This window comes from Rattus rattus, chromosome 5, assembly GCF_011064425.1.
Source record: "Rattus rattus isolate New Zealand chromosome 5, Rrattus_CSIRO_v1, whole genome shotgun sequence".
Taxonomy (NCBI): Eukaryota; Metazoa; Chordata; class Mammalia; order Rodentia; family Muridae; genus Rattus; species Rattus rattus.
Window position 1 is genome coordinate 100,023,837 of NC_046158.1, and position 12,807 is coordinate 100,036,643.

General features: G+C 39.2%; 1 protein-coding gene across 2 annotated transcripts in view; it reads left to right on the top strand.

Annotated features, from left to right (window-relative positions):
* The window catches only part of Golm2 (golgi membrane protein 2), a 66,425-nt gene that overhangs the window by 28,231 nt on the left and 25,387 nt on the right, over positions 1-12,807 (top strand). For both annotated transcript variants that reach the window (XM_032904082.1, XM_032904081.1), the window contains exons 3-7: positions 1,049-1,151; positions 2,885-2,975; positions 6,075-6,216; positions 6,836-6,916; positions 11,912-12,010. In XM_032904082.1, coding sequence (XP_032759973.1) covers positions 1,049-1,151; positions 2,885-2,975; positions 6,075-6,216; positions 6,836-6,916; positions 11,912-12,010 — 516 coding nt within the window. The remainder of the gene's footprint in view (positions 1-1,048; positions 1,152-2,884; positions 2,976-6,074; positions 6,217-6,835; positions 6,917-11,911; positions 12,011-12,807) is intronic.

The following is a 12,807-nucleotide window of genomic DNA, read 5'->3' on the forward strand; positions in this document are numbered from 1 at the left end:
CAGGCCTTACAGTCCAGCACTCAGGGCAGAAGCAGGTAGATCTCTGAGTTCTAGGCCAGCAGAGTTACATGGAGAGAACCCTGTCTCCATGAAAAGGAAGGAAGGAAGGAAGGAAGGAAGGAAGGAAGGAAGGAAGGAAGGAAGGAGAAAGAACAGAGAGACAGAGAGGAAAAGATTGCAAGATGCATCTAAGAACATATATTCAAATCTTACCTAAATACTCAAGTGTTCTGTTAACATGGGCCTGCCAAGGAACATGGTTAGTAAAGCAGAAATATAGACTTCAAAACTGAAACAAAGAAATAATGTAAAAAAAATATGGCAAAGTTGGAAAATACATGATCTTTGAAATTTCTGGTGCTCCAATGATGAAGCAGTATGGATAATTTTAGAAATTGAGAGCGTTAAATAGTAGCTAAAACTGCTTGGAGGGATTTTGATAGATAAGCAATAAAAGAATGTTTCTACAGTTTCTGTGAATACTGGGTCCTAGACTTGGCAGAACAAGTTTGATTTTTCAGAACTGGAGTCATCTCAGTGATCCTTACATGACCCATAGTCTGAACAATGAAAAAGGGACTTGTTGACCAGCCAGCCTAGCCTGCTTGGTGAGCCCAGATCTCAATGAAAGACCTTGTCACAAAACCTCGAGAGGAAAGGCTGGAGAGATGGCATGGCAGTTGAGAGTACTTAGTGCTCTTGTAAAGGACCCAGGTTTGGTTCTAGGACACACATGATGTGTTATAGCCGAGTGTAACTCCAGATGCAGGAGACCTAACACCTCTTCTGACCTCCAAGGTTTCCTGTACATGTGCGGCACAGATAAATACTCAGGCACACAAAAATAACAATAACAACCAAGGTGGAGGCCTCCTAAGGAGCTACACCCAAGGTTGACCTCTGACCACACAGGTTATCTGACATCCTGAGAATCTGACTAGAAAAATTGAAAATGTACATAATTAGAAGACCGTTCTATAGATCTCAATAGAAAGGGTTGCAGTAAGTAAATTTGATTCTTCTTTCGCTCCTTCCCTTGTCTGGCTAGAGCAACTGGCTGAGCTTCGTCAGGAGTTTCTTCGACAAGAAGATCAGCTTCAAGACTACAGAAAGAATAACACGTACCTTGTAAAGCGGTTAGAGTACGAGAGGTAAGGTGGCACATGCAGCAGCCTGTGAGTCTCCTCAGGGTTTGCAGCTTTCGTACACAATGCAAGTCTTCCCATCTCTCCTCTGCTCTTCCTCTTTTATTTTCTACATCTTATTTTATCTTTCAAAGGTTCTTGTAAATTTACAATCTTTTATTTTAATATGTTTAACACTGTGAAAACATCTCTTACATGATCTAGATTGTCAAACAGAAGAATCTTATGACAGCAGGTTTGAATGGGATACAGTAAGGACTAAAACAAGACTTTCTTTCTGAGGACTTCCAGAAGACGAAAACATCTCTGTAGCCTGTTCTCAACATGTGCTCCTGCTCTTGATCTGTCCCCTCTCACACTTCTACCTGGGGGGGAAATGGGGAACTTTTTAGGGCTATATAGGTTTGATCAGGTTTATGGTAAAGGGTTGAGTTTTTTTATCTATGTGTAATTACTTACTGTATGAATATTTTTAACCTGCCAGTATTCAGTGTTTTTTCTAGCATATCAATTTGTCAAAACTATGTTCTACAAACTTGTGGGACCACTGTAGAAATTTTCCTTTTCTTAGTATTACTTGGACCAGCAAGATGGCTCAGTGAGTAAAAGGCACTTTCTGTGCAAGTCTTGATTGACTACCTGAGTGTGATGCCTGGATCCTGCCATGGAAAAGAGAGACCTAACTCCTGAAAGTTATCCTCTAACATCTACACGTATACCATGGTACACTGTGCCACTCACATGTCTACAAGTAGACACATAAATGTACACATCATATATACAAATATGTCATAGTCATAATAATGATAAAGTAAAACAAGTAATTTTAGATGGTTTTATTTTTATTTTTATGTAATTTTTTGAGATTTTTCCCTCTTAATATTTCACTAGTATATATTCACAAACATAAATTTACTGAAAATGTTTTATCAGTTAGCTGCTTGTATAATATGAATGAAAGATTGCTTTCTGTCTGAATAATTGTGTTAATTGATAATGGGGATGTTTTATAGCTCTGCCAACATTGTTTATAGTTTGAATTTAATTTGGTCTCGAGATGTAAGAATAAGAAAGTACAATGATATCAAGATAGGAAGTTTAATTTGTGATTATAATATGAACATCAAGATTTGTCTGTGCATTTAATTTGTGATGATAATGTGACATTTGCATGTGTGTATGTATTATTTTCATTAAGTACTTATTTATATTTTGAAGAATGTCTGTTTGTATTCTTTGACTGTTTGTCCAGCAGAAAGTCACCATTTTTATCTGTTTTGACTTTTTTTCCTGACACTATATTGTTTCTTCCTTTCCTTGTATTACACGGTGTAAAGTTATATTATGGTATTTAAAGTACTACTGAAGACATGAATAACTATTACCTATACTGGCTCCTAATTCTAGCATTTCTCATCTATTGGATGAGAACCACGAGTTTTCTTTAAACAGCATTCTTCTCCGCTGTGATTGTTGTTGGCTGTGACACTTGTTTCTTTGTAGGTATAATTTGTAAACACTTGAGGAAGGCTTGCTTGCATCTGCCTGCTTTCTCTTTTTTTCAGTTAACTTTGGCAGTATTTCTTTTCCCCTGGTAAATATTGGAGATTTATGATTTTGATTGCATTTTACAGTTTCTCTATTGAATGATGTTGTGTCTTTCTAAATGTATGTGTGGCTTCTGGACAGATTTGGAGCACTCAGTCCAATGTAGTCTAAAGAATGACTTTCTAATTTAGTTTTCAGTGTGGACAGCAGATCAAGGAGTTAAGAGCACAACATGAAGAAAATATTAAAAAATTAGCAGATCAGTTTTTGCAGGAACAAAAGGTAAATTAAAAATAAGTATTTAAATAATGTATGCTTTATTATAATTCTTGCAATTTATAAGTAAATGTTTTTGTCGTAACACATTACGAATTCTAGTCTGCTTGAGTTAAAAGACAATGTGTATTTGCTGAGTAAAATGAATATGTGTAAAAATATATCAACTTACTTGGTTTTTCTTATGGTTAGGAATTGAACCTAGGGCTTTGCACATGCTAGGCAAATAAGTATCAGGGTTGTTATTGCTGTTAATGTTAGATTCTAAGGTGGATGGCTTTTTACTGAAAAGCCTTCCTTTCTCCCTCCTTCCTCCTTTCCTGAATCCCTTTCTCTTAGTGTATAGTTCAAATTGAGCTCGAATTCACAGTACCCTTACCCGAGGCGCTTCAGTGCTGGTGTTACAGGTGGATAACATCTACACCCAGCTTCATTTTTTTTTTTTATTCTTTTGAGAAAACAGAACAGAATTGTCAAGCTTTTTCTTATTAGTCTCTAATAGTCTGATGCCCTATCTTAAAACAGAAAAAACATGACAAAATACTATATAACTAATTTTGATTCATACTTTCTTAAAGTACTGTGGATCAGATCTGTGGCTTCATGTATGCTAAGTATATGTCCATGTATGCCCAACTCCGCTTGATACATTGTGAGTCAGCAAATGGTTTATTATTTTGAGTTGAGCTATCATAAAGGTCTTTGTAGAAATAGAGGGAACTTTTTTAAAGATCACTAACCATTATGGACATGAGTTATTTTCTATACTCTTTAATCTCAGTTGGTTAAATGTGATTTGCATAAAATCTTGTAGTTAGCTCTCTTTGTTCTCTTTTCTTCCCTGCTCTTCCTCTCTTCCCTGTCCTTTCTCTCTACCCCACCCCTTCCCTCCACGTGCTCATGGCCGGCCTTTCCTCTCCTCTACTCTTCTTCTCTCATTAAACCTCTCCACGTGGAAAAGCAAAACAAAACAAAAAAAAATCTTGTAGTTAAAAGTAAAGAGTGACTCAGTAATAAAAAGTATTTCTTTCGTTCTTTGGTAACATCTAAGGACCAGAAGTCAAGGCTGTGGGGTTTTTGTTCTTAGATTTTCCTGGGCTTTGCAGCAGGACATTGAGGGTGTTGTGTCTCTCCGTTTTCCAGTCTACAGATTGAGACAGTTGCAGTTTATCGGTCTCTGCTTTGAAGAGTGTGAGAATGGGTTAGTGAAAGGCTGGAGGGGTCAGCCGTGAGGTTCCAAGTGTAGTTAGAGGTAGTACTGAGACACCGGAAGTAGTTAGAGGTAGTACTGAGACACCGGAAGTTTAGAGTAGTTCAGTGGTGTGGGAAAGGAAGGAGGAAGGTTTGCTGTAGTGCCGTTAATGCACTGAAAACGTTTATTATTTTCGATGTTTTTGACAAAAATAGCTGACCAAAGCAACTCGTGGGTGAAACCTTAAAAGAATAGGATATTGTGACATGGAGATATTATTAAAAATTCACAGTCTAGTATCCGTAAATAAAATTTTGTATTGTTTTTATGATACAAGGACAGAAAGACTATACAGACCAGAGGAGAATAAAGAGACTTGAAGACCAAAACTCCTTAGAGTATATGCTGAATTAAATCTTGGAATGGAAAAAAAGATATAGTAGGAAAAACTGGTTTAAAAAAATCTGCATGAAGTCTGAAAGTTTAGTTAAGAATTATATTTTATTCTTTTTTTTTTTTTTTTTTGGAGACAGGGTTTTGTGTAGCTCAGACTGGTCTTAAATTTCCTATGTAGTCAAGGGTGGCCTTAAACTTTGGGGTTTTCTGCTTTTGTCACTTGGTGCTATTATTAGATGGATGCCACCCTGCCCAGCTTATGTACTTCTGGGGGAGCCAGCCCGACCAGGCCTTTTTTTTTTTTTTTTTTTCCTTCCTTTTTTCTTTTTTTTCAGAGCTGGGGACCAAACCCAGGGCCTTGTGCTTGCTAGGCAAGCGCTCTACCACTGAGCTAAATCCCCAACCCCGCATCATTAGTTTTAACATTAGGAGAAACTGGGCACACAGCAGTTAATTTTCTACAAATCTAAAATTATTTCATGCTGGGCAGTGGTAGTGCGAGCTTTTAATCCCAGCATTCAGGACGAAGAGGCAGAGACAGGCAGATCTCTGAGTCCAATGCCAGTCTGATTTACAGAGTGAGTTCCAGGATAGCCAAGGCTACCCAGAGAGACTGTGTCTTGAAAACTAAAATAAATAGATAGGCAGACAGACAGAGAGACAAACAGACAGTTTTTTTTTCTTCATAATAAAAACTTTACTTAAAAACAATAAGGAGATTTAGTCCCTTCACTAAATTACAAAAACATCATTTTAAGAAAGTTGCTATATGTTTAAGACTCTACATGGTGTCTTGTTCCTATATTCTCAGCACTTGGGAGGCAGAGTAAGGAGAGTCACCATACATTTGAGGCTAGCCTGCTCTGTTTTATCTAGGAAGTTCTAGGCAGCCTAGAAACTATGACCTTTCTTAAAAGAAGAAAGAGGTAGGTGGGGGACTAGACTATTAGAAGTTATCTATTGGCACAAAAGTGGTAACATTAAAAGGAAAACATCTTTGTTAACTTTTTTAAATGTATTTTTGTATCCCTTAGATGGTTCAGTAGGTAAGGGTACTTATCAATAAGCATGATGACCTGAGTTTGATCCCCACTCTGTACATGGTAGAAAGAGAGAAACTTGTGGATAACTTCCACAAGTTGGGGACTGGAGAAATGGCTCAGTGGTTAAGAGCACTGACTGCTCTTCCAGAGGTCCTGAGTTCAATTCCCAGCAACCACATGGTGACTCACAACCATCTGTAATGGGATCTGATGCCCTCTTCTGGTGTGTTTGAAGATAATGACATTGTGTGTGTGTGTGTGTGTGTGTGTGTGTGTGTGTGTGTGTGTATGTTATAAATCTTTTTTAAAAATTTCCACAAGATATCCTCTCATCTCCATATGTCTGGCACTATATACACGCACGCACGCACACACACACACACACACACACACACACACAAATTGTTTTATCAGTGGCTTAATGATTCAAAACTGAAAAATACTTACTGTTACCAAATCTTTATCCCACAATAGGAGAACCATAAGATTCAATCAAATGATGGAAAAGAATTGGGTAGAAATGATCATGTAGCACCTAAAAATATTCCAAATGTCCCTGAAAATGATGCAAATAAAAATGAGGACCCCTCAAGCAATCATCTTCCACATGGGAAAGGTAAGTTTGTGTTGATATGAGACTGACCAGTTCATCCTGTTTTGAAATGTATTCAGACATTAAAAACCTGTTTTCTATTAGTTCTGAGATGAATTAATATCTGTATTGTTTAAAAGTTTAGTCCTGTGATGAAAGAGAGAAAAGTATTTTAGTTAAAGCTAAATCAGAGCCAGGGAGTGGGCTCAAGACAGTCAAGGTGCACCTGTGCACCTGTGACAGCCAGAGTTCCGTTCCTCACATCTGCATTAAAGAGTTGATGTAGTGACACATGTCTACAATCCCAGAACTCCAGTGAGGTAGGAGATGGAAACAGATTCTTCTGGAAGCAATCAGGCCAGCTAGCCTGGTCTGTGAGGCATAGCACACACAACAGAGACCCTGCCTCAGTGGAAGGAAGGAGCTGACCCCTTGACTGCCCTGTTTTGCACATATGCATGCACGTACACACTGAAGAAGGTATGCTTTTTAAAATATTAAAAGGAAGAAGAAATAAAGCTGTTTCAAACAAGGTGTTCACTTATAATCTGTGACATTAGAAACTGATTTTTACTTTTCTTCAAATCATTTTTGATTTATATGCACATAAACATAATTGTACCTTGTTTTGTTACTTGGGCAGAACAAGTCAAACGAGTTGGTGATGCAGGGATGCCTGGAGTAGAAGAGAATGATCTAGCAAAAGTAGATGATCTTCCTGCTGGTAAGTGGGACTGGAGAGTTGAGTTAAAGTTCATGGCATTGTTTTTATGTGACCACATCTCTGCTGTTGTTTTGAGACGGACTGCAGCTATGCAGCCCAGGCTGCCCTGTTTCCTGTCTCTGCTTCCTGAGTGAGGGAAGTTGCAGGCATGCACCACCTCACTCTGATCCCTGTTAGTTTTGTTTTATTTTTTTTTGTGGAATCTAAAAGACTTACAGATTATGTGTGTTTGGTACTGCTCACTAATTACCAGAATTTACAACAAACTTTTTATTGCACTTAACTTGTTTTACGTGGGGGGAGGCGGGAGATTAAAGCATGGCGTGACATATGTGTGAAGGTCAGAGGACAGCTTGTGGGAGATGAACCAAGTTCAGGTGGTTAAGCTTGCTGGCAGTTGCCATAACCCATTGGACCATCTCTCTGGCCAATTGCCAGGATTTCTTTTTTAAAGATTTCTTTTTATTTGTTTAATGTATATGAGTGTCCTATCTGCATGTACACCTGCATGCCCAGAGGGCACCAGACCTCATTATAGATGGTTTAGGCCACCATGTGGTTGTTGGGATTTGAACTCAGGACCTCTGGAAAAGTAGTCGTAGTCAGTGCTCTTAACTGCTGAGCCATCTCTCCAGGCCCCCAGGATTTCTTTTTTTTAATGGAGTTTTTATGAAGTTTTTGCTAAGTATACAATCAGTTGAGAGAGAAAAAGTTCAGTATGAACATACCTTGCTCCTCTGTTTTTATATTACTTCTAACTTCCTCTGGGAATCTTATAAAGGTTTGTTTGTATAATTCAGCCTTGTTTTACCTGTCTATCTAAACTAGTGATTCTCAGTTGTCCTAGTGCTGGGACTCTAATACAGTTCTTTTTTTTTTTTTTAAAGATTTATTTATTTATTTTATAATAAGTACACTGTAGCTGACTTCAGACACACAAGAAGAGGGCATCAGACAGATCTCATTACAGATGGCTGTGAGCCACCATGTGGTTGCTGGGATTTGAACTCAGAACCTCTGGAAGAGCAGTCTGTGCTCTTAACCACTGAGCCATCTCTCCAGCCCTCTAATACAGTTCTTCATGTTGTGGTGACCCTCCCAACTATAAAATTATTTTTGCTACTTTATAACATTAATTTTGCTATTGTTATGAATCATTATACAGATATCTGTGTTTTCTGATGGTCTTAGGTGACCCATTTGAAAGGGTCATTCAACCCTCAGAGGGGTCACAACCCACAGATTGAGAAACACTGATCTAATACTTTATTTTTAAAGTCACCTTGAATTATAATATAAATCATAACATGACTGATTATTATTTAGTAATGGAGATACTCTCTCTCTCTGTCTTCTGCACTTAATCTTAGTCAAAAGGCCAAGAAGCATTCTCCCTCTCTCTTATGAGTTATGCTAAGGACAGCACTGACCAGCAGATTTATAGACAGAACTAAGCTGCCTCTATCCATTAGCAAGGCACAGTTACGCTGTTGATTCTAATGAAGTGCTGTTCATTGAAGGCTTTGTATGCAGACATGTGTTGGGCATTGCTGATGGCAGTGGAAACAGGATATAATGGTGACAAAGTCATGAAGAGAACAGCTGTGTGCTTGAGTGATGTTTTTCTCAGAGTAAATGCCAGACTTCTTGTATACTTAAGTTTAAACACTATGTAATAAATGACATAAAATCATTTAAGTACACTGTAAAAATGATCCAAGTAATATGTGCTAGTTAGAATAGACTGTGAAGTAATGTCTACTAGACATCTTCAAAGTACAGTATCCTAAAATGACAAAGGTTTCCCCTTAAAGCTTGATGTAGGGTGGGAGGCTCTCTTTGAACATCGGAACAGTGGTTTCTATCATGATTCCACATGTTCATATTAGCCTTCTATGTTGTTGAAGAAGGGAAAGAGATTATATGTGCTTGGAATGTATTTGATGGCTCAAATAAGATGTGAGGCCCGATTATTCAAGCCAGGCAGGCCTTTAATCCCAGCAGTAAGGAGGCAGAGGCAGGCAGATCTCTGGAGTTTGAGGCCAGCTTACTCTACAAAGCACATTCCAGGACAGAGCTACAGAGAAACCCTGTCTCAAAAACAAACAAAGTGACTTACTCAGTTTCATCTATATCGTCAATGTCAGAATTAAAGGCCCTTGTCTCCTAACTACAAGGGAAAGCTGGTTCTGTATCCAGCAGAAATGTGAAATAGGATCATATACCATCAAATCACCACACCAATCTTTAGGAAATAAAATGTGCCTGTATTTATAGGTAGGAGCATCTAGATTTTTTTCTTCCCCTCTTGTTTCCTTTTTCTGAGTTTTCCTGTGAGCTGTCTGCTTTCCCATCGTATTCTTTTCCTTCTGTGCAGGGTGTATTGGAATGAATGCTGATACGCAAAAAGTAATTTTTTTCTGTTGACCTTCATTTCTTAAGAGAGAAGAAATTTCTAACTTAAGTACCTTCTTGTTGGTAAAGCTCGTTGTACAAATAACATTTCCTATCTTAAAAGTAAAAGTTTGCAGGGGCTGTAGAAATGGTTTAGTAGTTAAGAGTATTTACTGTTTTTGCAAAGGACCCAGGTTCAGAGCCCAGCACCCATGTGGCAGCTCACAACCGTCTGCAACTCCAGGTCCAGGGAACTCACCCCCTTCTGAACTCCACAGGCTCCAGCGTGCACATGGGGTATATACATACACTCAGGCATGTGCACGTGCACATATACACACACACTAAATTAAAATAAATGTTTAAGAAATACAAAGTAAGAACTCCAGAGCTAAACATGGCTGCTCATGCCTGTAATCGCAGCACGAGGACAGTAGTTAAAGCCATATGTTCGAGTATTCAGCCTGGGCTGAATACTGAATTTCAAGCTCACCTGAGCTACTAAATAAAACTCACGTGTAGCTGGTCTTTGCTACTTTGTGGGTTCTTCTTTTTCCTAACCTTTATCTCCCCCCCTCCAGTTTCACCCCCTGTCACTAGATAGGAGAGGAGGGAGGGAGAGAAAGAGGGAGAGGAGGGAGGGAGAAAGAGAGAGGGAGACAGACAGACAGAGAGTCCCTGAATCTAATTTCTTTCCTTTTAGTTCTTCTTTGAGCATGAGTACTAATAAACTGCAACCAACCCCCCTGAATGGCCACCAACACCACTACCAGGGCGCTAGCAGTTATACACCCTCTGAAAAGTTCCCAGAGTTCCATACTTCACACAATCGCAGAAACCATCTACAGCCGGCAAAACCACGTCTCTGCTAGAGCATGAAGCAAATTCTCATCCACTGCTGCAGACAGTTTGAAATAGCCCCATGTCCCTACCCCTGGGATTAAAACAAAGACATTCTTAAAATATTTCTGAGTTTTTTTTAAAGAAACCAAAATTCCAGAATTGTCAATATAGTTGTTTTGTTATTTTATTTTTTTTATATAAACAGTTTATTTACTCTAAACAGCAACACAGACAAAATGCCCTAAACACAAAGGAAGTGGTGCAGAATGGAGATGCTGGCCAGCTTTGGATCTGAGGCTCATAAGCAACAGCCCAGGTTTCTGAGAAGCAGGAGGCTAGGGAAGGAAGGAGGGACGGTGTGGTTCTGTCATACTCCAGCTGGAGGCCAGAGCTCTGAACAGAGGAAAGCATGCCTGCATCCAAGCAAGACACGAAGAAACTAGCTCCTAGGGGCTCACCAAGTACAAACGTTTATCACTTTACAGCAGTTGAAATACTGACATCAGTATTAAAATAAAAGCAAGTTTTACTCAGTAATCAAAAATACAAAAGACTGAATATGCCAGTGGCGGAAATGGAAAATGGCGCCCGCTCAACCCTTCCAGGCTACTAGTAACTGTATGGAGCTACTTAGATCTGCAAAAGGTTGTAAACAAGTTCTTGCCAAGCCAATCCCTTCCTGGTCAAGGAGCCCGGGGCCGCTGCTTATGAGGGGGCAAACTTCTTCGCTTGTGCTGGAACCCTTTTCTCATATTCCACTCTGTTTTGGCAGTAAATTGTATAGGCTTCCCTCTGCTTGAGCTGGGTCTTGAATATTTGGTTCATTTAGAAGTTGGCCACCAGTCCTTGTCTTCCTCCAGGATGGACAGGCACACTGTGCCAGAAGGATACACGTTTGGATGAAACAGTGGTGGCTCAAATTTACATTTTGGTGGTGAGGACGAATAGTCATCTTTGAAAAGCATCCGTAGCTTGAACAAGCCTCCTTCCCACGGAGTCCCCTTCTTTCCAGGGAGAGCGTACTCCCAGTTCATCAGGTTCATCGTGCCATTGTTGGGACAAACACAAAGCCAAAAGGATGGTCCTTCCTCCAGGCTTTCCTCTCCTGTGCTGAGGGCAATCCCCGACTTTGACAAAGGGCAATCCCCAATTTTTGACAAAGAACCTGGGCGACCGCAGCTTGGACCACCAAAAGGCGGCGCTCCTTTGTCTTGGGACTTCACTCCGCGCCCTCCTCGCCCGTAAAAGCACCTGCCACCAAACCTGATGTTCTGAGTTAAATCCCCATGTCCCACTTTGTGGTATCCTGGCTTCCCTGCTCCCAAAACATTCATCTACACAAATAAGTAAATATAAATGTCATAAAAAATGTTGAGCAACTCAGAGTACACTGTTCTTAATGTTTTACCTAATCTGTACCTAAGTACTAATTTTTGCTTGTAATTATTTATAGAAAAAGATCTCATGGTTGTAAGTCATTATATTTGAAGAGATTAACTTGTTTATTCATAAACTCTCTGCTTACCTGCCTGTTATGTGGCAGTAACTATTTGAATATGACAGCCAGCAAGACAGAATAGAGAGTATAGTGTGCATCTATGACTTAATAATCGTATAAGAATGTTTTAATATGCCAAGGATAAGAATTATAAAATTGGGATACACATAGCTAGGATTACTTCGTTGTAAGTTGGTTCATGGTATTTTAGAAACCACAGTACTTTAATGGGAATAATATGGATCTGTTTTTTCTTACAGCTTTAAAGAAGCCCCCCGTGTTAGCTTCTCAACATGAAAGTCATCAAACCATATCCCATCTTCTAACTGGACAGCCTCTCTCAGCAAACATGGCTGCAGGTATAAATCTCACTTAGCATTCCGTTTGAGAACCACTCAGGGTTCAGTTGTTACTATAAAGGAAGTAGAACATGGTGAGATAGCATCTGTTCTGCAAATTAATATATTTTTAAATGACTGGCGCATAACATACATGCACACACAGAGAGATGTGGAGATTGCTGGCTGAGGAACTTTATGATTTCGAAACTATTAGCCTTAATGGGTCAAGCGGGCTCGGGACTCAGCGCAAGAATAGAGCAATTCCTGAGCTTGTATAAAGCCATAGTTTCTAGTCTCAATTTTGGAAAGCGCCTACAGCCAAGATGAGATAAAAGACATACTGATAAAAAGCATTAGAAAACAATGGCAATGAATCATTGTATAGAGGAGGATGACAAAGATATTAAAAGTCTCAAACCTTGGCAGATCTTAGAGATCTCTAGCAGCTGTTTGGATTTGGGAGGAGAAGAATGAGTGTCATTTCTCCTGTGTAGAAACCTACAGACAAAAGAAGTTGGATAAGCTTGTAGTCAGTGGTCAAAATACTTAGCTACAGATGATGTGATATTTGATAAAATAGAGTAAACTTTAATACTAAACCAACTCTATGACCTCCCAATGTCAGATGGCCATGATTTTTTGCTTTTCTAAATCAGGTCATATGAAATTGTTCTGTTAAAGAATTATATTCTTGGGTTGGAGATTTAGTACAGTAGGGTGCTTGCTTAGCAATATAGAGCCCTGGATTTGGAACTTGGCTCCAAAGAACGGTGGGGAGTTACATTCTTAGCCAGGTGGTGGTGGTGGTTACGATG